The 27,911-nt window shown below is 45.6% G+C and overlaps 1 protein-coding gene across 3 annotated transcripts in view; it reads left to right on the forward strand.

Moving 5' to 3' along the window:
• Positions 1 to 4,698: 4,698 nt before the first annotated feature.
• The window catches only part of rab11fip3 (RAB11 family interacting protein 3 (class II)), a 135,420-nt gene continuing 112,207 nt past the window's right edge, over positions 4,699 to 27,911 (forward strand). For all 3 annotated transcript variants that reach the window (XM_041206503.1, XM_041206504.1, XM_041206505.1), the window contains exon 1: positions 4,699 to 5,176. In XM_041206503.1, the coding sequence (XP_041062437.1) occupies positions 4,925 to 5,176 (252 nt within the window). In that variant the 5' untranslated portion in view covers positions 4,699 to 4,924. The remainder of the gene's footprint in view (positions 5,177 to 27,911) is intronic.

A 27,911-nucleotide genomic window follows, 5' to 3' on the forward strand; every position in this document is an offset into this window, starting at 1 on the left:
ATGGTAAGTGAGGATGAGAAGGACCCTATTGTTTTGAAAGGAGGGGACAACATCATGAGAAAGGGAATCTCGCTATCTCAAGTTAAACCAATGGATGATGAAGACTATCACAGCAGAACTAGTGAAAATACTCAAATCAAATAAACAGAGGAAGTTGTATTTGTTCCAGCCCACTTAGCCATGGCAATGACAGGAAGTTTTTTTTCCAGCCCTAGCATAGCTTCTAGAGAAATGTGTACAAACCCACTCCCACTAGGGAGAGGGATGCTGTCAGTATCGATCTTCCAACTCAACCAAAGAAAGAAATAGCAGGTTGACTCAATTCAAACACAGCTGATAAAAGTGAAATATGCTTTTTCTCAACCAGCAAAAGGAGGGGTGGTTGCACTTTTTCCAGCCTAGCCAATAAAAGAGAAGAGTAGATGAACCCATGAAGGAAGAGAGGATCCTTTAGCACAACTAGTAAAAGGGAAACAAAGCAAAACATTGTGGTTGCTGGAAATAATCAACAGGTCTAGCAGCATTTGTGGCAAGAGAAACGGGTAGCTTTTCAGGTCAAGGCCTTTCATCAGAATTGTAAAGGTCCATGACCAGAAAACATGATCGGTTTCTCCACAAATTAAAAGGAAAGAAGGGCCTTTGTTTCTCAATCAATCACAGCAGGAGAGGTAAAAACAAAAAACTGTGGATGCTGGAAATCCAAAACAGAAACAGAAATACCTGGAAAAACTTAGCAGGTCTGGCAGCATCGGCGGAGAAGAGTACAGTTGACATTTCAAGTCCTCATGACCCTTCAACAGAACTAAGTAAAATTAGGAAAGGGGTGAAATATAAGCTGGTTTAAGGTGGGGAGGGGGTTTGTTGGGACAAGCAGCCAGTGATAGGTGGAGATAACCAAAAGCTGTCACAGACAAAAGAACAAAGAGGTGTTGAAGGTGATGATATTATCTAAAGGAATGTGCTAATTAAGAGTATAAGACAGGACAGATAAGGTACAGATAGTTCTAGTGGGGGGTGGGGGAATACTAAAAGGTAGAAATAAACAATGATGGAAATCCATTTAAAAATAATGGAAATAGGTGGGAAAAGAAAAAATCTATATAAATTATTGGAAAAAACAAAAAGGAAGGGGAAAAAATGGGAAGTGGGTGAGGATGGAGGAGAGAGTTCAAGATCTAAAATTGTTGAACTCAATATTCAGTCCGGAAGGCTGAAAAACTGCCTAGTCAGAAGATGTGTTGTTCCTCCAGTTTGCATTGAGCTTCACTGGAACAATGCAGCAAGCCAAGGACAGACATGTGGGCAAGAGAGCAGGGTGGAGTGTTGAAATGGCAAGCGACAGGGAGGTCTGGGTGATGCTTGTGGACAGACCGAAGGTGTTCTGCAAAGCGGTCACCCAGTCTGCGCTTGGTCTCTCCAATGTAGAAGAAACCGCATTGGGAGCAACGAATGCGGTAGACTAAGTTGAGGGAAATGCAAGTGAAATGCTGCTTCACTTGAAAGGAGTGTTTGGGCCCTTGGATGGTGAGGAGAGGGGAAGTGAAGAGGCAGGTGTTGCATCTTCTGCGTTTGCATGAGGAGGTGCCGTGGGAGGAGGAGTAGGGGGTGACGGAGGAGTGGACCAGAGTGTCACAGAGGGAACGATCCCTATGGAATGCCACTGGGGGGGGGGTGAATGGAAGATGTGTTTGGTGGTGGCATCATGCTGGAGTTGGCGGAAATGGCGGAGGATGATCCTTTGAATGTGGAGGCTGGTAGGGTGATAAGTGAGGACAAGGGGGACTCGATCATGTTTCTGGGAGGGAGGAGATGGCGTGAAGGTGGATGCGCGGGAGATGGGCTGGACACGGTTGAGGGCCCTGTCAACTACCGTGGGTGGAAAACCTCAGTTCAGGAAGAAGGAGGACATGTCAGAGGAACTGTTTTTAAAAGTAGCATCATCAGAACAGATGCGATGGAGGCGAAGGAACTGAGAGAATGGGATGGAGTCTATACAGGAAGCGGGGTGTGAGGAACTGTAGCCGAGGTAGCTGTGGGAGTCGGTAGGCTTGTAATGGATATTGGTGGACAGTCTATCACCAGAAATTGAGACAGAAAGGTCAAGGAAGAGAAGGGAAGTGTCAGAGATAGACCATGTAAAAATGATGGAGGGGTGGAGATTGCAAGCAAAATTAATAAATTTTTGCCTGTCCAGACGAGAGCACGAAGCAGCACCAACGTAATCATCGATGTACCGGAGAAAGAGTTGTGGGAGGGGGCCTGAGTAGTACTGGAACAAGGAATGTTCCACATACCCCATAAAGAGACAGGCATAGCTGGGGCCCATGCGGATACCCATAGCCACACCTTTTATTTGGAGGAAGTGAGAGGAGTTAAAGGAGAAATTGTTTAGTGTGAGTCCAAGTTCAGCCAGACAATGGAGAGTAGTGGTGGATGGGGATTGTTTGGACCTCTGTTTGAGGAAGAAGCAGAGAACCCTCATTCCATCCTGGTGGGGGATGGAGGTGTAGAGGGATTGGACGTCCATGGTGAAGAGGAGGTGGTTGGGGCCAGGGAACTGGAAATTGTTGATGTGACGTAAGGTGTCAGAGGAATCACGGATGTAGGTGGGAAGAGACTGGACAAGGGGAGAGAGAAGGGAGTCAAAATAGCGAGAAATGAGTTCCGTGGGGCAGGAACAGGCTGATATGATTGGTCTACTGAGACAGTCCTGTTTGTGGATTTTGGGTAGGAGGTAGAAGCGGGCCGTCCGAGGTTGGGTGACTATCAGGTTGGAAGCTGTGGAAGGAAGATCTCCAGAGGAGATGAGGTCAGTAACAGTCCTGGAAACAATGGCTTGATGTTCAGTTGTGGGGTCATGGTCCAGGGAGAGGTAGGAGGAAGTGTCTGCGAGTTGACGCTCAGCCTCTGTGAGGTAGAGGTCAGTGCGCCAGACAACAGCACCACCCTTGTCAGCGGGTTTGATGGCAATGTTAGGGTTGGACCTGAGAGAACGGAGTGCAGTATGTTCAGAGAGACAGGTTAGAATGGGTGAGAGGAGCAGAGAAATTGAGACGACTAATGTCACGCCGACAGTTTTCAATGAAAAGATCAAGAGAAGGTAAGAATCCAGAGGGAGGGGTCCAGGTGGAGGGAGAATATTAGAGGTGGGTAAAAGGATCCGTTGAACGGGGAGAGGACTCCTGCCCAAAGAAGTGAGCACAGAGACGAAGGTGGTGGAAGTAGAGTTCAGCATCGTGCTGAGCCCGAAATTCATTGAAATGAGGGCGTAAGGGTATGAAACTATGTCCTTTGCTGAGCACTGAACGTTCAGTGCAGAGAGGGGAAGGTCAGGGGGTATAGTGAATATACGACCGGGGTTGGGATTGGAAGACGGGGTGGGGACAGAGGGACAGCCAGGGGAGAGTCCTGGATTGGTGTTGGTGTCGATGAGTTGTTGGATCTTCAGTTCCTTAGCACTTGAGAGAAAGAGAAAAAGTTTCTTGTTGAGGCATCGGATGAGACGAAGAATAAAATGAAACTGGGGGCACGCTGGAGGGAGAGTTCGAGTGTGTTCCTATGACGGCGCATGGCACTGCGTGTGCAGGAGAGAGTAGGTCGACCACGCCTCTCTCTAATTAAAACAATGAGAGGAAGGGTTACGTGCCTGGCAGCATTTAACCAATAAGCGTAGGAGCGGATTGCTTAAATCTGATAGCTGTTCCTGATCCGCACGTTGCATTCTTCGTCATACCATGGCACAGTCCAAGGTGAATGTTCAACCGATTTTAATGCAGTTTGTTTTTCGGCCTTAAGATTTGGGATGGCGAATCCTTCAATCATTTCCTATACAACCGATTCAGCAATCGGTGGGACAACTGTAAAGAAACTTTAGAGCGAGTTGATAAGTACTTTTATTTCCCCTCCTTTAGAATCATTATGTTTTTTCTGCAGCTTCAACCTAAAAGTCTGGTTGATTAATCCCTTTAAATTCTCACCCCCAATAATCTGCCATACAAGTTTGCACCTCCGAACCCATGTGCGGGGAATATTGGAAGTCTGGAGATTAGTCTCCGTTTCAGATGTCATCCCATTTTCCGCTGTCGGTAATAGAACTGGAGTTTCGGTAAGGAATGATCTAAGAGTGGGGAGGCTTGGCTTGCATGATTCATAGCATCTTTGAAGGCTGTAATACGGCGAGAGCTTTAATTTTGTGAGAGAGGGGTAGTGAGCCCTGGGAATGTCGTGTTTCAGCCTAGAGCCATGCACGTGTCGCGGTCATGGGTGATGGAGAATTTATTTTTTCTGTCAGTGATGAGGGTTTGTGTTGATTTATAGAGTAGAAACTTTTTTTTAGAAATAACAAAACTGCACAGCCATATGGTTATACAAGGTGGGCAATTACATTACTAGAATGCAACGCCAGCTGGGGAATCTGAGCCGGATTTGTTGGTATTCACATTGAATCCACTTCGGAATCTTCATGTATTTCGAATAGAAACACTTCCCGTTGCATTCTATGATTGTTCGAGGGTTGCCACCCTCCCCCTAAGGCCTAATGGTACTCTGTTGGATCGTGGGGCGCCGGTGGCCGGGCATGCTCCGCTGACGTCGGGGTGCCGGCGACCGGGCATGCTCTGTTGGAGTCGGGGTGCCGGCGGCCGGGCGGTTGCTATGTAGCGTTTCCAGGGCGGCGCGGGCACGATGGAAGGAGGATAACGTCATCGTTGCTGATCGGAGTCATGGCGGCGCGGAGCGACCGGGGGAGAGAGTGAGGAAACCCGGGAAGAGGGAGCGAGAAATACCGGGGCCTGAAAGCTAGAAAACCCAGGGAGAGGGAGCGAGAAATACCGCGACCCGAAAGTGAGAACACCTGGGGGAGGTAGACGGGAATGGAGGAGACCGGTCCCTAGTGAAGGGGAATCGGGGCCGCTAGCAGCCGTTAATGGATTCTGCCCCGGGGCCGGAGGGGGCCGGGAGCCCGGGGATAGAGTTAGAGCCCCCGGGGTCGGAGGGGGTCGGGAGCCTGGGGTTAGAGTTAGAGCCCCCGGGGCCGGAGCGGGCCGGGAGCCCGGGGTTTGAGTCGGGGGAATGCGAGAGACTGCGGGTGGTGTTCGACATGTTTGATGCGGCCGGGGAAGGGCTGATCCGGCTGGAGGATTTCTGCAAGATCGCCAGCAGCTACGGAGCCGAGCAGGTAGGAGAGCGGTCAGGGCAGCCACCCTTGCTCGGCATTGAATTTTTCTGTTCCAGTGTCAGTGTTCAGGAGGCACTTGAATGTGTGTGAGAAATCCTGTGTATGGGTTACTGGTCCCTGGGCCGGGCAGCAGTCCATGATGGTGACTGGATTTTAAACGGGCATCAGCTTAAATTCTAAATTGAAATGAATTCCTTTAAGAAAATGCATTTGATGCAACTTGGCGTCCTCCTTGCTCACCAAAGGGATTCGACCAAATCTCCAGTCTCTTAGTTTGCACGGTTAACGATCATTCATTGCAGTTTATTAATCTATTGCTGCTTGTGAAAGGAAAACTTTTAATGTTTAATTTATTAATGAACCATCTATTTGAGAATGCGATGATGCTAATGGGGTAGTGGTGCTTTTCGTCTTCTGATTTTGTGCACACCATCTGCATCTGTGCTGATGACAGTCATCATTTAAATGTAAGTCAGAACATAGATATGTTGGATGGTATAGGTAGAGAGAGAAAGGTTGTTGTCCTTGTGTCACAGGAAATGTGAGAAAAATAAAGCTGTCCCCAGCTCCAACTGGAAAGGGGATAGCTTCAGTGAGACTAATTCAGCAAGGGAAGGGTAAATCTCACAACCAGGAAACTTGGTGCACTAATTTAGAAAAGAACTGAAACAGGTTCTGATGAGCAGCATGCATATCTGGCCCTAATTTGGAATGATAAAAAGACTCTGGGCTATAAACAACTCCCATCAATATTGAGTTGCAAGAGGTGCAATGTGTTTTGCGGAGTCTTGGATTGTGGTTGTATATCTGTTCTACAATCTTGTACATAACCTTGGCAAGCAATGAGTTTCCCTACCTTGGAGGTTAGATTGTCTGATAGCTTTACTTCAGTGTAATTTTGTATTTGACCTGTTTGTTGTGGACCTTGCCTTTTAGACTTGCCTCTAGATTTTACCTTGTTACACATGACATCTGCCCTCATTCTCTCACCACCCCAGCATGATGCTGGGCATAAGGAGCTTTGCAAGGGAATGAGGTTTCCTGTTTACATATCAATTCTTGTGGCCTTTTTTCAAAGAGCAGCAAGGATTGGAAATTGAACTTGCCAGTAGGGGTCTGTGCTCCCCGAGAAAAGTGCCAGTCATCTGGGTTAGATATAGTGGTGAAGCTTGCAGTTGAATCTGCAAAGCGCATTCCTTGAAACTGCAGTCTTGAGGTGTTAGCAGACTCCTAATTTTTGCTGCCCTTTACCTTGATGTCCTGAAACTGTGTGTCATTGAGCTGCTGTATTGACGTAGGTGGATCGGACATCCTTAAAAACATAGAATGGAAAACAAGCTGTCGTATGTCCCAGTCTTTGAGTTAAAATTTGCTGAATGTAGGGTACGTTGTTAGTGGATAAATTCACAAAGATGGAATTCTCATTTCTATCCTTTAAATGTATTTTTCTTAGCATTTATTTACATTCAAGGACAAAAATAATTGGAGAAACCAAGCCTCGAGTCGTGTGAGAGAGGATGCTACTATGCACTGATTAAACATTTGTTTAGATTGCGATATTATCCTCAAAAGTATGGGCTCTCGATCACCTACCAATCTTGTAAATTCCAAACTAACTTTAAAGCCGGAGCAGGCTTTCTGGTTTTTACCAAACGTGTGTTTTTTTTAAAGACTAACTGGCAAATTCTATAATAATCCTGTTCTTTGGAGACATTTACTGTCTTTTTTAGTAACAGCTGGTTAATCGGCAAAAGAAGTCCTTTGTTTGCCAAATCCTAGTTGGGTGTTGGGCGTCTCTGGATTAAAGTGCAGGCTTGTAAACCGTATGAATGTAGGAAAAACCTTCGGAAATATGTGGTCTGTCCAAATGGGTGCTACTTATGTGCATTCCCACAGTATGTAAACTGATTGCCCAAGTCGGCTCTAATTCCCATAGATCCAATTAAGGAAACTTGTACATTACATTTAAAGTAATCCCATATTACAGATAAAAACACATCTTTTGGAGTATTTCTGGCAAAGCTGTAAAGATAGATATGATATTTAAAAACTTTAGTGACATTTGGCTGCTTGTAATTGGAGTTATTGCAAACATGCCTTGCAAAATAGATTGTGACTTAATGCTATTGTTACTGTTGGCTTTCCTCAATAAAGCTTTGTCATTTTGAAAGGTGATGCCTGAATGAACAGTTAATAATGGAGTTTTTTAATCTTGACTTTTCTTCCTTATTTGATGATGAGGGTTGGAGAAGGTTACAAAGCTAGGGCCAAGGCCTTGGTAGTTTTTGAACATGGGTGATAATTTTAAGATCAAGGCGTTGGTGAATATGGAGAGAATATGAGCACAGGGATGTTGGGTGAACAGAATGCAATTTAATGAGAGTTAAGATATGGCACCAAGAATCTTGGATGAGCTCAAGTCGGTGTGGTAGAAGATGGGAGGCCAGCCAGGAACAGTGACATATTTCCAAATCAGGATGGTGTTTGGCTTGGAGGGGAACCTCCAGGTGGTGGTGTTCCCATGTATCTACTGCCCATGTCCTTCTAAATGATAGTGGTCATGGGTTTGGAAGGTGCAGTCTGAGGAGTTAGTGAGTTCCTGCAGGCATATTGTAGATGGTGCACGCTGCTGCCACTGCATCGGTGGTGGAGGGAGTGAATGTTTGTTGGTGGGTTGCCAATCAAGCAGGCTGCTTTGTCCTGGATGGTGTTGAGCTTCTTGGGTGTTGTGGGATCTGCACTCATCCAGGCAGGTGGACTTCTTATTTGTGCCATGTTGATGGTGGACAAGCTTTGGGCAGTCAGGAGGTGAGTTACCACAGGATTCCTAGCCTCTGACCTGCTCCTGCAGCCACAGTATTTATATGGCTAGTCCAGTCCAGTTTTTGGTCAGTGGTAACCCCCAGGATGTTGTTAGTGCAGTTGGAAGCTAAGCTTGGTGTCAGATAGGACACCAAGGTTAAAAACAGTCTTGCTCAGTCTGAGGTAATGCCCATGTCAAAGACTATTGACAGGTTGAAAAGAATGAAGAGCGGAACATCACGGTCGAACTCGCAGAGGAGGTCATTATTGACTTTGATTAGGTCGGTTTGTACCATGGCAGGGATAGAAACCTGATTGAAAATGTTCAGGCATGGAGTTATAGGGAATGGGAATATGAACATATTTGGGAGGCAACACGTTGAAGGACTTATTTCTTTTTCAAATGATATTGTATAACAATGTTTTGGCATTTAATAATCTCAACTAAGAAACTTTGAGAATTTATCTTGGATACAATATGTACTTGCATCTTTTGTAAGCATGTAGGAATTTGGAATATGAGGAGGAAGTGGCTTCCTCCAAGCTTGCCCCACCCATAGCCAAAAATACTGAATGCCTGACTCTGGTAAGCTGTACAGTGTTTAATTCTCAGAATAGGCTGTAAAAGCCTTTGTGGTAGAGATTCTTTAGTCACGGAAGGGATGTTAAGTACAGTCTTCGGTGCAGGATATCTTCATGCTGAGAGTTGATAGCGACTGTGAGAGCCTGATCAGAAAAATAATTGTACCAGTGTTCCACTTCTGATTTTGGTGTCCTGTTGGTCCCAAGATAAATGGGCTATGGATCAAAGAGATACTTCAGTTTGCTGAATTCACCTGATAATTAAATAAGTGTTCCATAAAAGGAGGCCCACTGAAAGATAGCCCAAATTTGGAGTACATCATTCAGAGACCCTGAAAGTGAAAGCTGGGTTACTTACACCTTTTCAGAGGCTGCACATCAAGTGATTCAGGCTGGTGGAAGCACTGACCCAAAATTTGTTTTTTGAATATGTTAAACTGTTGAAGTAGTTCTTCAATCTGGTCCAATAGGGCAGATACTAGCTTGTTACATCTCTATTTTGGCTCCAACTAGTACAAGATATGAACAGGTCAGTTTACATTTCATCACTTATATCAGACTGCTGTAAACCTGACTAATAAGCTTTTATTTATAACCTTGTCAAAATATCTCAAAAGCACTTCATGCAAATTTCTTTTTGAACTACACATATCCCCAAAATCCTATGCCCTTAATTGGATTGGGTATCTGCACAACGCTCTGCCCTTTCCCCTACATGGACGAGTGGGGGAGGGGATCTGGCACTTCCCAGTTATATTAACATCACAAACCAACATGTTTCACTCACTTCATCAGCACTGATCCAAAATTTTTTTCATCTAAAACTGTTGAATTCCCAAATCTGATCCCAAGAAGGCTAATTCATAAATCTATTGAAAAACTTTAACTCCTGAATATATAAATATTTATCTCACTGAGCAGTTACACTGATGCCATGAGCTGAATGGTTGTTGTCATGGTCTTGGACTTGTGACATCATTTCAGAGGACTAGTTAACATAGAAACGGAGCTGCTGTCATTGTGGCAGATGTGAAAATGTTAGATTTTGGTGGCGGGGCTAGTTACTGTCTGAAATTCCTTGACTGCAAGCTTGAGCAACAGAGCTTTTATTGCATTTTGCTTTTTTGCTACCTTAATTCTAAAATGCTGTATATTGGGTGTAAGTTTTGGAGCTACAGTATTTGATACAGCAAGTATTTAAAAAAGGCACCTGGAAAGTTTAGAATGAAATGCTTGGTTATTGTATGCTGGAGTGCTGGAAGAGCTCTGGGGGCAGCTATCCTGCACTAGCCAATGTGGCTTTATTCCAACGCTCACTGCTGCATTGGCCCAAAATCACTAGGGCTTCGGTGAGAGCTGATGTTGCAACAGTGGTGATGTTTGGTTGTTTTAGAGCTTGCTGGTTGTTAGCGAGTGATGTTTTCCTCATGCTGGTCAAGCTCCAGTTGGGACCAAAGTTATAGTTTCCATTAAAATAAACAAAGGATGCAGATGACCTCTCCTGGAAAGCCGGTGGCTTAAATTACAGGAGGCAATTGAAGAAAAAAGTCTCCCTAAATTCAGCTTCTCCAAAAGAAAAAGATCAAAATCTACAGTGCTGCTGTACGACAACAATGGAAAATTTTGGAACCAGATACTTAATGGGGCCCTCCAGTAAACCAGACACTCACTGTGAGAGTGCCCTCTAGTAATCAAGCTATTCTCTGCAAGGGTTAGTAACAAGGCCCAAGTGACAAAGCTGTTGCTGCTGTCATATCACAGTCATAAATAGTACAGTATGTAGGTAGGGGAGTGGGAAGGGAAGGCAGGGTAACTGTGGTAATGTGTTGAGTCATATGTTCAAGGGGGTTTGGAAAGTTTGGAGATGAAAAGCTTATGTAAATTTGTACCCTAGGTCAAGTGGGGAAACGGCATGAAAAGGACTGCCTTTTGTCTCTTTTGTCTATTTATAATTTCATTATTTATAGATCACGTAGACTGATGATGAATGAAGATTCTGTTACTTTGGGAATAAATGGTTGGAAATGGGTCGGTGCTGATGAATTGAGTAAAGCACAATGAATGTGCTGCTAGTAAGGCTGGGGGGTGCCAGACCCCCTACCCTATGTAGGGGAAGGGCAGAGTATTATGCAGATATCCAATGCTATTAAGGGCATAGGAGTTTGGGGACATGTGGCATACACAAGTTAATGCAGTTCAACAACGAATTTGCATTAAGTACTTTTGAGATATTTTGATAAGGTTATAAATAAAAGCTTATTAGTCAGGTTTACAGCAGTATGATATGTGTGATGAAATATAAACTGACCTGTTCAGAACTTGCACTAGTTGGTGCCAAAATAGAGATGTTTCAGTCGGTAGTAAGCTAGTGCCTCCCTTATTGTCCCAGTGATCGCTTGACTAGTGTGCAGTATAAGTACAATGGAATAGACTGCTGTAGCTCCAGTTAGAGTGGAAAATACAGGCTGGTTACTAGATTCTCTTCACTGTACACTTTACCAAGTATGGTCAACTTGCAGTGTAGTTAGTGTTCAGAGTGGGCATATTTAAAGCTTCGTGATGACGTTGTGTAGCTCAGTACAGTGCTGTAGCAATTCACTGCAAGTCCACCCACAGTGAACTGATTGCTGCATAAAGCCTGCAGTGCTTGAGAGCTGATATGCCTGTTGGTACAGTATTACAGTATCAGCTCATCTCCATAACTAATCATAGGATTATTCTACTCTGAATAGTATCAGCTTAATTTAAAGCCCATCCATTACCTCTTTAGGCACTGACGGCATAGTGGCTCTCACTGATTAGCCAAAGCAGTGCAGTTGGAAGCAGCCAGCTCTCTCTGCAGCATTTGCCTTTCATTAAAAATTGTCTTTATGTATGGCAATGAAGAATTCATGTCACAGTGTCTGAAATTATGCTGGGGGTGGTGTGGTAAGGTAATTTCAGAACTGATGAGTGGGTACCCTACTATATGACAAGGCCAGTTATTTTTTTCTTAAAATGAAGATTTTCCCAATTGGAATCTTCATGTGTTGAGGATGGTGTGACCCGTTTCCAAACACAGCCAACGTTTGTTTGAACTCCACCGCAAGGAAGTGCATGAGGCAGCTCGGGTGACTGAGATTGGCCATTCTTTAATTGTCCACACAACCATGCGTATCTGTGAGCATATTCTCAATTCTGTCAGAGTATCATGACTCTGAACCCTCATGGTTTATTTTTACACAGTAAAGGGTTGTGCGGTTGGAATAATTTCAACGTTTGAGTAATAACTGTACCAACAGACTACGGGGTGAATTCTATATGCCTTCAACTGGTGGAAAAGACGTAGGAACAAATTTTGCAAAGAGGTTAGAGAGGCAAAATGAATTTAGAAGTTATAATGGGGGCTTTTACTATCCCAGAGTATATTGGGGTAATTATAGTGTAAAGAGCTGAGGTGGAAGAGTTGCCAAAGTGTTCAAGAGAATTTTTTACATGTTTCCAGTCCAACCAGGAAGGAGGCATTGCTGGATCTGGTTCTAGGGAATGAGGTGGATCAAGTGTCAGTAGGGGAATGTTTAAGTGGCAGTAATCATAATATCATAATACTTAGGTTACTTAAGGAAAAGGATGAAGAGCAATCCAGATTATAAATATTAATGAGGGAGGGTCAATTTCAGTGGGAAAGGTAAGACAAATCCAGGGCCTGGATAACGAAAATAAGCAGTACAAGTTGTGTATGACAGATATTGGATTAATAATACAACTGAAAACCAGATTGAATATAGAAAGTTCAGAGGGAAGGTAAAACACATTAAAATCAGAAAAGAGAGAGTATGAGAAGAGAGTGGTAGTCAATATAAAAGAAACCAAATGTTTTCTATATGCTTGAGAGGGTGGGGCCAGTTAAGGATAAAAAAGGGGATTTATGTATGGAAGAAGAGGCATGGCTCAGGTACTAAATTGTGTGTTTATCAAGGAAGAAGATGCTGCCAATGTCGTTGAAAGAGAAGGTGGTTGAGGATGGGCTAAAAAATGATAGAGGTGGTGTTAGAAAGATTGGCTGGCTGCACTTTTAGTCACCAGAACTGGATGAGATGCATCTGAGGATACAGAGGGAAGTAAAGGTGGAAATGGTGGAATCTTCCAATCATCGTTGGATACATGGTGCCAGAGGACTGGAGAATTGTAAATGTGTTTTGCTCTTGTTCAGGAAAGGAGGTAAAGATAAACTTAGCGATTGCAGGACAGTCAGTTTAACCTTAGTGGTGGGAAAGATTTTAGAAATGGGACAAATTAAGGAAAGCCAGCATGGATCTAAGGACAAATCATGTTTAACTAATTTGATTTGAGTTTTTTTGATGAGGTAACATGATGATAGTGATGTGATTGATGTGGTGCACATGAACTTCCAAAAGCTGTTAGATTAAGTGCTGCATAATTAGTTTGTCAGCAAAGTTGAACCCCGTGGAATAAAAGAGCCATGGTAGCATGGATGTGAATTTGGCTGAGTGATAGGAAATAGAGTAGCAAAGAATGAGTGTTTCTTGGACTGGAGGAAGGCATGTAGTCGGGTTCCCAAGAGTTTGGTGTTAGAACCACTGCTTTTCTTGATCAGTGTGAATGACCTAGACTTGCAGTGCACAATTTCAAAATTTGCAGAAGACACATAACTTGGAAATATTGTGAACTGTTAGGAAGATGGTGATAAACTTCAAGACAATATAGACAGGCTAGTGGAATAGCCAGAAGAGTGGCAGATGAAATTTAATACAGAGAAGTGAGAAGTGATTTTTTTAGTAGAAAGAATGAAGAAAGGCAATATAAAATAAAGGGTATAATTCTGAAATGGGTGTAGGAACAGAGGAACCTGGAACTATGTGCACAAATTGTTGAAGGTGGCAGGAAAGATTGAGAAAGCAGTTCCTGGGCAGAGATTATAGAAGCAATGAAGTTATGGTTAACCTTCATAAAATACTGACTTGGCTTCATTCAGTGAACTGAAGTCAGACACCACCCTTTAGGAAGGATATCCTTGTGGGAGAGACTATAACAAGGGGCCATAGATTAAAAATAAGGGATCTCCATTTAAAATGGAGATGAGAATTTGCTTTTCTGAGTGTCATTTAGTCTGTGGAATTCTCTTCCCCACAAAGCAGTGGAGGCAAGGTCATTGAAAGTTTTGAAGGCTGTTAGATTCTTGACAAGGGAGTCAATGGGGATAGGGGGTAGGCAGGAACGTAGGGGCGGCACAGTCAGATCAACCATGATTTTATCAAATAGTGGAGTAGGTTCAAGGGCTTGAATGGCCTACACCTAATTTGTATGTTCATCCAGGCCTTCAAAAGGGAATTGGATAATTATCAGAAGGGAAATAAATTTCAGGGCTACAAGGAAAATGCAGAGGAATGAGACTAGCTGGTTCTTAGAGAGCTGGTACAGGTACGATGGGCCAAATGGCTGTCTTCTGCATTGTAGCCGTTCAATGATCTTAAAGAGGCAGTCAGCCCTTCCCTCCAAATCTACCACATTGAAGAGGCTTGAGGAAAGTTTCTGGTTAAATCCTTACCTCCACTCACTTTTTGTGAAATATATTTTTGAAGCTGCAGGTACCTGGAAGATCTCACAGATTATGGGTATATGGCCTGACTTTACATGTCGAATGCCCAAATGTCTGGAATTCGATTCGAAGACCACTTCATCCTGCCACCTTGCTCTACTTTCAAAATCCTCCCATAAAGCTACAGCTGTCTTTTGTCTCCCTGCCCTCAAGACTCTTGGTGTCTTGAACTCAACTCTTACCTCTCCTTGGGTAAAGCATTAGGACAGTCTGAGGACTATTTATTATAAATGGAAGGGATAAATATGTGAAATCCTGCTTCCAGATGTAATTCCCACTCTGGGAGCTGGCTTAAGTGTAGAATGTGACTACCAGTGACTGTGGTGCAGGCAGGCTAAGTCCAAGCAGCTCTAGCAATTGTTGCTTGGCCATTAGCCAGCATCAAAACAAAATGTAGGTATGTGTTTGGCATTCCCCGCGCTCACTTTCCAAAGTGCTTATATCCTTGAATGGTTGTGGGAGTTGGGGGGGAGCGGTTTGTTGGTGCAAGAGGAGGGTTGTGCTGGCGACTTGCCCAAGAAGAGCCGAGTTGTCAGGAAGTGTGCGGTTTGCACGGAACCCCATGACATTGGTTTGTTTATATGATAAAAACAAAAAACTGCGGATGCTGGAAATCCAAAACAAAAACAGAATTACCTGGAAAAACTCAGCAGGTCTGGCAGCATCGGCGGAGAAGAAAAGAGTTGACGTTTTGAGTCCTCATGACCCTTCAACAGAACTAGGTGAATCCAAGGAAGGGGTGAAATATAAGCTGGTTTAAGGTTGGCGGGAGGGCAGGGGTGCGGGAAAGAGAGAAGTGGAGGAGGGGTGTAGTTGTAGCGACAAGCAAGCAGTGATAGAAGCAGATCATTAAAAGATGTCATAGACAACAGAACAAAAGAACACATAGGTGTTGAAGTTGGTGATATTATCTAAACGAATGTGCTAATTAAGAATAGATGGTAGGGACTCAAGGTATAGCTGTAGCGGGGGTGGGGGAGCATAAAAGATTTAAAAATATTTAAAAATAATAGAAATAGGTGGGAAAAGAAAAATCTATATAATTTATTGGAAAAAAACAAAAGGAAGGGGGAAGAAACAGAAAGGGGGTGGGGATGGAGGAGGGAGTTCAAGACCTAAAGTTGTTGAATTCAATATTCAGTCCAGAAGGCTGTAAAGTGCCTAGTCGGAAGATGAGGTGTTGTTCCTCCAGTTTGCGTTGGGCTTCACTGGAATAATGCAGCAAGCCAAGGACAGATGTGGGCAAGAGAGCAGGGTGGAGTGTTAAAATGGCAACCGACATGGAGGTTTGGGTCATTCTTGCGCAGGTGTTCTGCAAAGCGGTCGCCCAGTTTACGTTTGGTCTCTCCAATGTAGAGGAGACCACATTGGGAGCAACGAATACAGTAGACTAAGTTGAGGGAAATGCAAGTGAAATGCTGCTTCACTTGAAAGGAGTGTTTGGGCCCTTGGACGGTGAGGAGAGGAAGTGAAGGGGCAGGTGTTACATCTTTTGCGTGGGCATGGAGTGGTGCCATAGGTGGGGGTTGAGGAGTAGGGGGTGATGGAGGAGTGGACCAGGGTATCCTGGAGGGAACGATTCCTGCGGAATGCTGACAGGGGGGTGAAGGGAAGATGTGTTTGGTGGTGGCATCATGCTGGAGTTGGCAGAAATGGCGGAGGATGATCCTTTGAATGTGGAGGCTGGTGGGGTGATAAGTGAGGACAAGGGGGACCCTATCATGTTTCTGGGAGGGAGGAGAAGGTGTGAGGGCGGATGCGCGGGAGATAGGCCGGACATGGTTGAGGGCCCTGTCAACGACCGTGTATATTTCACCCCTTCCTTGGATTCACCTAGTTCTGCTGAAGGGTCATGAGGACTCGAAACGTCAACTCTTTTTTTCTTCACCGATGCTGCCAGACCTGCTGAGTTTTTCCAGGTAATTCTGTTTTTTTGTTTATATGATGCTACTTATGCTGTTATTTTGCACTCTGCAAGGCTGGGAACGTGTTTTTGTAAACAGGTTCATGAATGTGCAAATGGATTGTGCTTGTTGACCATCTTTGTTTAAAAATAAAGCCTTGAGAGGACTCTCTTGTTCAGTTACTTTGTGGGGTTTCCATTTATTCGCACTGCTTTTTTTGCTGCAGTTCTGAAACAACCCAGTGTGAAGCGTTCAGACTAGTTTGACTGGTCCTGTTTTGAAGAAACTCATGTCTCCACCCTTCAAAATAAACCCCCCACTTCCCGAAATCTACCTCTGAATATCAGGTTGCACTGTGCTCACTATCACCCATCTTTTTAAATCACAGAATTGTTACAGCGTAGGATGCCATTCGGCCCATCATGTCTGTACGGCCTCTCCGAATGAGCAATTCTGGTAGTGTCATTCTGTCACCTTCTCCCCATAACCCTGCACGTTCCTCCTTTTCAGACAGCATTGAAAAGAGAATTAACGACATAGAATTAACAGAATTAAGCTGTTTTGATTGAACCTGCCTCCTCCACATTCTCAGGCAGTGCATTCCAGACTTTAAACACTGGCTGTGTGAAAAAGCTTTTCCTTACATTGCTATTGCTTTTGCTTCTTTTGCCAATTAATTTAAATCTGTGCCTTCTCATTCTCAATCCTTTCATGAGTGGGAAGTTTCTCCCTATTTACTCTGTCCAGACCCCTGGTGATTTTGAATACTCCCTCTCAGTTGCCTTTTCTCCAAGGAAGAGAGTCCCAGCTTATTCAATCTGTCATCATAGCTGAAGTTCCTCATTGCTGGAGCCATTCTCGTGAATCCAGTTGACAGATTGAATTCTTAGCCTAGCAACCACTTTTTCTTAAAAAATAAAACCCAATATAGACTTTTTCCTTTTCCTCTTTTCCCAAAGCCATTTGATATTTTGCTAGAGTAAGCTGCTATTAGACAGTGCCACATCCAGATGACTCATTTTCAGGAAGAGTCCTTGATATTGAGTGACAGCAACAGTTCACTGAGGAGCAAAGAGGGAGGGAGAGATATGTTGCACTAAGCCTGCCGGGCCTCCTGTAATATCTACACATATGCTTCATTACTGCTTGCTGACTGGCAAACTGAAGTATGTCAACTCCTCCTGTTCTCCTTCTCTCATCCACGTCCTAAACCGTGGGCATTGAGAATCCTTACTGGCTTGATTTGAGATCAGCTCATTTTGCACAGATTGGGAATTGATTCTGAGACTGTCTGTTACAGGATGTTATTGTTCAGCTAGCCATTGGGTAAACTTGCTGAGTCACCATGGGAGTTATCTCAGGCCCTTTAATGCCCATTGCTGTGCAGATGGAAATGGCCTTTGCCACATTGGGAGGAGGCTGACAGCAAACTTTAGTGTTAGAACTTGGTGTGGGTGGCAGGTTGTGTTGTCCGGGCAAAGAGGCTGATTGTGTGAGGATTGGTGGTCAGTGTGCTTTTGGAGTGTGATGAAAACCAAAGTGTACCATTAGGTTTGAAGTCTGAGGGTGGAATTTTTCCCTCCAGCCTGCAGCAGATGAGCCAGAAAATTTGCGGAGAGGCCAGAAAATCAGAAACCTGCTGGCAAGAAAACAGTGGAATTTTCCCCTCGCTTTGCATGGCAGGCAGATGGCGGGTCAGGATTCCCACTGATCCATGGCGGGAACCCCATTTGCATGCATTACCATGTCATGAATGCTCTTTAAAAATGATACTCGCCGGAATCACATAGTCCCTCCCAACCTCGCTCAGCGGGTAAGTTAGATTGGCCTGAAACATGTTTGGAAATAAGCGTGCAGCTATCAGCCCTCACTTCACTCCTGACTTCGAGGTGAGTGCAATCCTCAAAGCCTACCTGCTCCAGGTTCTGACCAAAGCCAGTGAGACGCTACACTTCAGGTGTTGGCTTGCTTTCCTCACGGCCTTCCTCCATTGTCCGGGGGTGGTGTTATCTGGGTATGCAGGCAAGCAGCGATCCAGACAGAAACCAGCTGTATGACCAGTATTGCTGGGGGCTGGGGGCGGTTAGGGAGGAGGAAAGATACACGGGGCATAATGGGCAAAAGTGGGTTTGGGGGAGTTGAGGGAGAGGCGTGGCGGTGGTGGGAAATGATGTCATACTTAGGGGAGACTGAGGGAGAGGAAGCTGGAGCCCAATATGAAAGACTGGAATGCAGACACGGTAGGGGGTGGAATGGGAACAGAAGTACACAAAATGGAGGAGAAGCATGTCGACTCAGGAAAATGAGGGGGTTTGTGTTAGTTTGGCACAAGAGGGTAAGGCTTGTACAAAAACTCAAGGAGGTGGGGGAGAGGAAAGGATTGCACATGAGGGACAAGTTGCACAGAAAACATGGAAAGGGGATTGGGGGAGAGGAAGGACACTGTCATCAACAGTGAGGAAGGAATGGGAGAGCAAAGAGAAAGGCAGTCATAGTTCCTGGTCTGGGGCCAAGTAGTCAAGGTGCGAGAGTGAAGTTAGTCCTGGGGCTTTGCAGGCCATGCTGCCAGGCTATGCATGGCACACATGATGTAGCCCTGCTCCAAGGAGGGGCAGTGGCTGTGTGCTTATTTGGGATAAGGTGCTGCTTGGTGTGCAGGGTGTGGTCATGATCTTGATGTCACTGGCCATGGTCTGGTCTTGTCTGTCTTGGTATTGGGCTGCAGATGGGATGGTCAGGTTTAGGGGAGGCATCTGCAGCCTGTAAAGGGGGAAAACTAAATAAAGAGTGGGGGTATTCGAAACTTGGGGTGAGGGGGTTGTCCTCTATGTGACCATGTACCCAACCTTGAGACAGGGAGGGGTGAGGTCTACAGTGGGCATTAGGAGATTCACAGGATTCAGGTGGGAGGATTAGAATATTGATCACAATGACTGTGGGATCCAGGATTATTTGAGAGGCTGGAGAATAATGGGAGGCATCTCTATCTACACACCGTGGGGTTCCAGGAAGCTTGGAGGTCAGTAACAGTCATGGAGGGAGAATTGAAGCTGGTCTCGCCGTAGAATCTGAGCACCGCCATCTTGTCCAATTGAAATTATGGCGCAGTCAGACATCAAAACTAGGAAAGAAGCTGGAAGTGTGGGGTCGGAATCAGTGTGAGAGGAACCCAGGACTGCACTAGGGGCCCCATTTCATGGGGCAGCCTCTGCCTGCTTGCACTCAGAACTTTGAAATGAAGTCAGAGCTGAGATAAAAGTGAAAAATCTTCTTGAGAAGGTTCCATTGGAGCCATTGCCATTCTTAGTGCTTTAAAGAGAGACTGCAGGAGTCACTAGCTTTGCAATGCAGTTGCTCCATTTGAGCATCAACCAGTTGGCATAGATCACGGGCCTAAGGGTGTCTAGTCATTGCTGAAATGCAAGTTTAGGTTGATCTCTCAAGATAATAAATTGTAGGAGTTCATTTGGAGACATCATGAAATGTATGGCCTTACCAAAGTGCTCTCAAGTTATGTGGGATTGAGATGTAAGATGTAAAGTATCAGATTTGGCATCATGGGCACCTAGATATAGGCTAGATAGTTTTTTGCTGATGCAGCCTATTAGTCCAGACATAGCTGTGGGGCATTACATTGTCTTTTTGTGTGCGAGTGGGAGGTCTACTATATCTGCCCTGTGTTCATTGATCTTTTGGGTCTATCATTCCCAGGGAGGAGGAGGATTGAACAATAGAGCCTGTGGTCAATGCTGCCATATTGATGGCTATGATCCAACTGAGTAGAAGGGGCCGGTGCCACCTAGCTCAGCTTTGAGAGGAGGCCTGACCTAAGGTCTATAGTCCAGGGGAGCCTCAGCAACAACCAGAGGATGAGGAAGTTAGACCCATCCTAAGGAGGCGACTCGCATGGCCAAGGGTCTCCTGCAGAAGACTCCTATCTGGAGATGAGTGATAGACAATGCTGTGCCAGTCTGCACTTGTCAAAAGAGCCTGATGGATTATATCTGCCCCATTCTGCAGGAGGATCCAACATCCCGTGGACTGGGAGGACATCCTCTGCCAGTGGCACTGAAGGTCACAGCTGCACTTAATTTTTTTGCATGCAGATCATTCCAGAGATCCACAGCAGATAAATTCATCAAGGAGGTGACAAATGCCCTCTACCATAAGGCTCATCCATTATGTGACTTCATACTCTGAAGCTAGCCAGGCTGCTAGATTTCGGGGGGTTTGCAGAAATCTCAGGCTTCCCTCGAGTACAAGGTGCAATTGATTGCACACATGTGGCATTGAGAACTTTTTAGCAACAGCCCATGATGGTCATTAACAGGAAATGTTCAACTGGTGTGTGATTATCAGAATCACATCATGGGCGTTTGTGCCAGGTACCCTGGAAGTTGGCAAGACTCATACATCCTCAGTCAGTCCTAGGTGCCTCACATATTCGAAGAGCCTCAGTGAATACAGGACTGGCTGCTTGGGGATAAGGAGAATCCGATGAATTATAACACTCATGCATTGTCCTCTGAGTCATTCGGAAGAGAGATACAATGAGGCGCAACAAGATCCATCATTGAATAAACCATCGGCATCCTTAAAGTGTGCTTCCAATGCTTTGACCACTCAAGTGGGTCTGTTCAGTACTCTCCATAGAGGGTGTCCTGCATCATCATGGTGTGTTGCACCCTTCGCAACCTGTCTTTTCAAAGGGAGGAATCCCTCGCCAGAGGGAGACATGGAGGAGGCTGAGATGGGCAGGATGGGTAGGAACCTCCAGGGAAATGAGGGTCAGCTCCCATGTGAGGATGCCCTTGGAGTAAGACATGGATGACGTGCCAAGACACACTGAGAGCCACAACTCCAGGAGGAGTAAGGTAAAGGCAGCGGTAAACATCCACTTTGCTTCCGTCCTTTACCATGCCTGTGGACTGAAAGGCCTTTACAACCAGTGACAACAAGAGCAATCTAAGCATTCGGCCTTGCACCTTCAAACCCCATGAATCACTAGGCCATGTTCATTGGAAAGGTTGCTGGCGAACTCTCCATTGGCGCACTCTGGGAAGTGATAGTCGCCACAACAGCGTAGATGCTGTATCAAAAGCCTTGATGTAATGGCGGCTATCTTTCTAGGAAGTTTTTTTTTGCAGACATTGAGATGCGCGCATGGTTGGAAAGAGCATCATGGCTGCAGGTCTTGTGCCTTGGTACTAACAATGAAGGCACCTTCTCCATTGGAGAGACAATTACAGCTACCCCTCCAAGGCTAGTGAGGATGCCTAATTCCATGCTGCCTTGTAAACAGTATGGTTGCTGGTGCATTCTGCAGAGCCTTCTATAAGGAGTTTCACACATCTCCCTGACAGGACATAAAGGTAGAATGAGTATCATGACTCAGCTTACACATCACATGAATGTGAGGCTCGCAAAGCGAGGCAATTACTGAGTGGCAGCATGGATGACCCTCGCAATAAGAGGATTCGTAGGTCCTTATGCACAATGCTTTCTAATTAAAACACCATTCTCATGAACAGCAAATGTATTTACAAAGGCACATGATGTTTACAGTTATTTAACACCTGTGACCCAGAAGTGAAATCAAAGCTTCTTACTTTTCCTAAACCCACTGCCCAGCCCTGATCTGGATTTGCATCTAGCCTAGAGAGAAAGTTTGTTTTTCCCTCGTGCAAGGATTCTATATTTGGCTATTTTGATATCTTGATTCGGACTCCAGAAGCCCACAAATGGCGCCCTGTATTAAAACCATTTTCTGTTAAGTGGCAAATCACAGATCCTGAGCGACTGGAAGGTGGATAAAAAGCAGCTCCTGAAGAGGCTCTGAGAGGGTGGTGATCAGAGTTCCTGGTAAATATTAATCTTTAGCACCAAATTAACAATGTCAAACCACTAACTTTAACTTTTGCCAAGTTTAGTTGATCTCGACAAAGTCTGCACCAGAAATGCTTCTCATGGCCTCAGTGCTTATTTTGTTCAGAGATTTGGTGATGAGGGAGGATTCTCACTTCTCTTTGCCTCAGTGACTGCTAGAATCATAGAAACTTAACAGAAGGAAGCCAATTGTGCTTGAATTGGCTCTTTGAAAGAGCTGTCATGCTTAGCCCTACATCTCCCCTGTTTATAATCCTCTAAGTTCTTCAACCTCAAATACCTGTCCAACTCCCTTTTTCAAGTGATTTATGGAATCTGCTTCCACCACTTTTCAATTTAAATGTTCCAGATCCAGACAACTGAACAGAAAGATATTTTTCCTAATCTCTTTAGATCTATTTTTCTAACTATTTTAAAATCTATGACCTCTGATATTGACCCATTTGTCAGAGGGAATATATTTTCTCTATTTACTCTTAAAAACCTCTCATCATCTTAAACCTCAATTGGGTCACCTGTTAACCTTCTGCTCCAAGGAGAGCAGTCCTAACTTTTCCAACCTCTCAAAGTCCCTCCTCTGGTAATTTCTTGGTAAACGTCCTCTTGTATCTTCTTTCCATAAGGCCTTTGCATCTTTCCTGAAGTGTAGTGTCTAGAATTATCCACAATACTCCAGCTGAGGCCTAACCAGTGATTTAACAAATTCTAGTTCCTGGTGGTATTCTGCAGGTCAATGTGTTTGTTAGCTTCTCTTCCTGTTCCCACACTTATCTCTGTCCCCCAGCCCCCTGTTTCTCACCGACATGCTGCCCATCAGCAACATCATCCAAAGATACAGCGTTAGTTTTCACGTGTATACTGATGACATCATCTCTATCTCAGCTCTACCTGTTTTGACTCCTCCACAATTGCTAAATTATCAAACTGCTTGCTTGAAACTTAGTATTGAATGAGCAGAAATTCCCACCAATTAAATATTGAGAAGACTGAAGCTATTATTTCCAGTTCCTTCTCCAAACTCCATCCCCTCGCTAAATACTTCATCCCCCTACCTGGCAACAATCTGAGATTAGGTCAGCCTGTTCACAACCTTGCTGTCATGTTTGGTCCTGAGATGAGATTATGACCTCCTATTCGTGCCATCAATAAGACCACCTTTTTTCACTTCTGTAACATTGCCCCAGTCTCAGCTCTTGTGCTGAAACCCTTATTCATACCTTCAATCCTGGAATTGTCCATAATAGAATGAATAGAATAGACCACAATAGTGGTCAAAATCCTGGAACTCCCTTCCTTCCTAACAGCACTGTGGGTTACCTACACCACATGGACTGCAGTGGTTCACGAAGGCAGCTCACCATTACCTTCTCAAGGGCAATAAAATGCTGGCCGAGCCAGCAAAGCCTACATTCCATGAATGAATGCATAATAAAAACCCCTCCAGACTTGACTAGTCCAATGCACTCCTGGCTTGTCTCCCATATTCTACCCTCCATAAGCTTGAGGTCGTCTAAAACTCTGTCTGTGTTTTAACTTGCAGCAATTCCTGTTCCCATTACCCCTGTGCTTATTGACTTACCTTGGCTCTTAGTCAAGCAACGTCTTGATTATTGCTCCAAAAAGACATTTTGTTGAAGCTTTTTGTCTTGCACTCATCAAGACAGTCACAGGAATACCAATGCCGGGGGAATCAGCAACTTTATACTGTATGAGAAGAAAGTGTTGATTGGTAGAGGCATTGCCTTGGAGAATGCATCAGTTAATGATGCCTGACAGTTAATTAAAAACAAAAACAGAATTACCTGGAAAAACTCAGCAGGTCTGGCAGCATCGGCGGAGAAGAAAAGAGTTGACGTTTCGAGTCCTCATGACCCTTCGACAGAACTTGAATTCGAGTCCAAGAAAGAGTTGAAATATAAGCTGGTTTAAGGTGTGTGTGTGGGGGGCGGAGAGATAGAGAGACAGAGAGGTGGAGGGGGGGGCGGTGTGGATGTAAGGACAAACAAGCAGTGATAGAAGCAGATCATCAAAAGATGTCAACGACAATAGTACAATAGAACACATAAGTGTTAGAGTTAAAGTTGGTGATATTATCTAAACGAATGTGCTAATTAAGAATGGATGGTAGGGCACTCAAGGTATAGCTCTAGTGGGGTTTTTTTTATTATATAATGGAAATAGGTGGGAAAAGGAAAATTTTTATAATTTATTGGAAAAAAAAAGGGAAGGGGGAAACAGAAAGGGGGTGGGGATGGGGGAGGGAGCTCACGACCTAAAGTTGTTGAATTCAATATTCAGTCCGGAAGGCTGTAAAGTCCCTAGTCGGAAGATGAGGTGTTGTTCCTCCAGTTTGCGTTGGGCTTCACTGGAACAATGCAGCAAGCCAAGGACAGACATGTGGGCAAGAGAGCAGGGTGGAGTGTTAAAATAGCAAGTGACAGGGAGGTTTGGGTCATTCTTGCGGACAGACCGCAGGTGTTCTGCAAAGCGGTCGCCCAGTTTACGTTTGGTCTCTCCAATGTAGAGGAGACCACATTGGGAGCAACGAATGCAGTAGACTAAGTTGGGGGAAATGCAAGTGAAATGCTGCTTCACTTGAAAGGAGTGTTTGGGTCCTTGGACGGTGAGGAGAGAGGAAGTGAAGGGGCAGGTGTTGCATCTTTTGCGTGGGCATGGGGTGGTGCCATAGGAGGGGGTTGAGGAGTGGGGGGTGATGGAGTGGACCAGGGTGTCCCGGAGGGAGCGATCCCTACAGAATGCCGATAAAGGGGATGAAGGGAAGATGTGTTTGGTGGTGGCATCATGCTGGAGTTGGCGGAAATGGCGGAGGATGATCCTTTGAATGCGGAGGCTGGTGAGGTGATAAGTGAGGACAAGGGGGACCCTATCATGTTTCTGGGAGGGAGGAGAAGGCGTGAGGGCGGATGCGCGGGAGATGGGCCGGACATGGTTGAGGGCCCTGTCAACGACCGTGGGTGGAAAACCTCGGTTAAGGAAGAAGGAGGACATGTCAGAGGAACTGTTTTTGAATGTAGCATCATCGGAACAGATGCGATGGAGGCGAAGGAACTGAGAGAATGGGATGGAGTCCTTACAGGAAGCGGGGTGTGAGGAGCTGTAGTCGAGATAGCTGTGGGAGTCGGTGGGTTTGTAATGGATATTGGTGGACAGTCTATCACCAGAGATTGAGACAGAGAGGTCAAGGAAGGGAAGGGAAGTGTCAGAGATGGACCACGTGAAAATGATGGAGGGGTGGAGATTGGAAGCAAAATTAATAAATTTTTCCAAGTCCCGACGAGAGCATGAAGCTGCACCGAAGTAATCATCAATGTACCGGAGAAAGAGTTGTGGAAGGGGGCCGGAGTAGGACTGGAACAAGGAATGTTCCACATACCCCATAAAGAGACAGGCATAGCTGGGGCCCATGCGGGTACCCATAGCCACACCTTTTATTTGGAGGAAGTGAGAGGAGTTGAAGGAGAAATTGTTCAGCGTGAGAACAAGTTCAGCCAGACGGAGGAGAGTAGTGGTGGATGGGGATTGTTTGGGCCTCTGTTCGAGGAAGAAGCTAAGGGCCCTCAGACCATCCTGGTGGGGGATGGAGGTGTAGAGGGATTGGACGTCCATGGTGAAGATGAAGCGGTTGGGGCCAGGGAACTGGAAATTGTTGATGTGACGTAAGGTGTCAGAGGAATCATGGATGTAGGTGGGAAGGGACTGGACAAGGGGAGAGAGAAGGGAGTCAAGATAACGAGAAATGAGTTCTGTGGGGCAGGAGCAAGCTGAGAAGATCGGTCTACCGGGGCAGTTCTGTTTATGGATTTTGGGTAGGAGATAGAAGCGGGCCGTCCGAGGTTGGGCGACTATCAGGTTGGAAGCTGTGGGAGGGAGATCCCCAGAGGAGATGAGGTCAGTGACAGTCCTGGAAACAATGGCTTGATGTTCAGTGGTGGGGTCATGGTCCAGGGAGAGGTAGGAGGAAGTGTCTGTGAGTTGACGCTCAGCCTCCGCGAGGTAGAGGTCAGTGCTCCAGACAACAACAGCACCACCCTTGTCAGCGGGTTTGATGCCAATGTCAGGGTTGGACCTGAGAGAATGGAGTGCAGTAAGTTCAGAGAGAGACAGGTTAGAATGGGTGAGAGGAGCAGAGAAATTGAGACGACTAATGTCGCGCCGACAGTTCTCAATGAAAAGATCGAGAGAAGGTAAGAATCCAGAGGGAGGGGTCCAGGTGGAGGGAGAATATTGGAGATGGGTAAAAGGATCCGTTGAACTGGGAGAGGACTCCTGCCCAAAGAAGTGAGCCCGGAGACGAAGACGGCGGAAGAAGAGTTCAGTATCATGCCGAGCCCAAAATTCATTGAGGTGAGGGCGTAAGGGTATGAAACTAAGTCCTTTGCTGAGCACTGAACGTTCAGCATCGGAGAGGGGAAGGTCAGGGGGTATAGTGAATACACGGCTGGGGTTGGGATTGGAAGAAAGGGTGGGGACGGAGGGACAGGCAGGGGTGGAGGGTCCTAGATGGGTGTTGGTGTCGATGAGTTGTTGGAGCTTGCGTTCCTTAGCACTTGAGAGAAAGAGAAAAAGTTTCTTGTTGAGGCGTCGGATGAGCCGAAGGATAAAATGAAACTGGGGGCACGCGCAGCTTTGAAAAAGGGTACGGCGGTGCTGCTGGAGGGAGAGGTCAAGTGTGTTCATATGGCGGCGCTTGGCACTGAGTGTGGATTTCAGAATGTGACGGGAACAGCAATCCGAGAAACGTTTTATGTCCCGGAGATACCTGTAATCCTGGGTGGGTTCAAAACATAAGGGGTGGAATTTCAGTTGAAATCCACGTGGGGTAAGTCGGAGACGGAGACAGTCACTGAGAAAGGAGATATGGCTGTGAAAGCGGGTTTTAGTAAACACCTTGTCAAACACTAGGAGGGAAATGGAAAGCAAGGAAGGTGAGCAAGACAACAGAGAGATACCGAAATCTTGTCGCAGAGAGGAACAGAACTTCTTCAAGGAGGTAGGCATTTCTTGAAGAGCAGTGGCAGTCAATTAAACACAGAGATAAAAACAAAAAAACTGCGGATGCTGGAAATCCAAAACAAAAACAGAATTACCTGGAAAAACTCAGCAGGTCTGGCAGCATCGGCGGAGAAGAAAGGATGGTCTGAGGGCCCTTAGCTTCTTCCTCGAACAGAGGCCCGAACAATCCCCATCCACCACTACTCTCCTCCGTCTGGCTGAACTTGTTCTCACACTGAACAATTTCTCCTTCAACTCCTCTCACTTCCTCCAAATAAAAGGTGTGGCTATGGGTACCCGCATGGGCCCCAGCTATGCCTGTCTCTTTATGGGGTATGTGGAACATTCCTTGTTCCAGTCCTACTCCGGCCTCCTTCCACAACTCTTTCTCCGGTACATCGATGATTACTTCGGTGCAGCTTCATGCTCTCGTCGGGACTTGGAAAAATTTATTAATTTTGCTTCCAATCTCCACCCCTCCATCATTTTCACGTGGTCCATCTCTGACACTTCCCTCCCTTCCTTGACCTCTCTGTCTCAATCTCTGGTGATAGACTGTCCACCAATATCCATTACAAACCCACCGACTCCCACAGCTATCTCGACTACAGCTCCTCACACCCCGCTTCCTGTAAGGACTCCATCCCATTCTCTCAGTTCCTTCGCCTCCGTCGCATCTGTTCCGATGATGCTACATTCAAAAACAGTTCCTCTGACATGTCCTCCTTCCTTAACCGAGGTTTTCCACCCATGGTCGTTGACAGGGCCCTCAACCATGTCTGGCCCATCTCCCGCGCATCCGCCCTCACGCCTTCTCCTCCCTCCCAGAAACATGATAGGGTCCCCCTTGTCCTCACTTATCACCCCACCAGCCTCCGCATTCAAAGGATCATCCTCCGCCATTTCCGCCAACTCCAGCATGATGCCACCACCAAACACATCTTCCCTT

This window comes from Carcharodon carcharias, chromosome 15 (genome assembly GCF_017639515.1).
Source record: "Carcharodon carcharias isolate sCarCar2 chromosome 15, sCarCar2.pri, whole genome shotgun sequence".
In the NCBI taxonomy this organism is placed as follows: Eukaryota; Metazoa; Chordata; class Chondrichthyes; order Lamniformes; family Lamnidae; genus Carcharodon; species Carcharodon carcharias.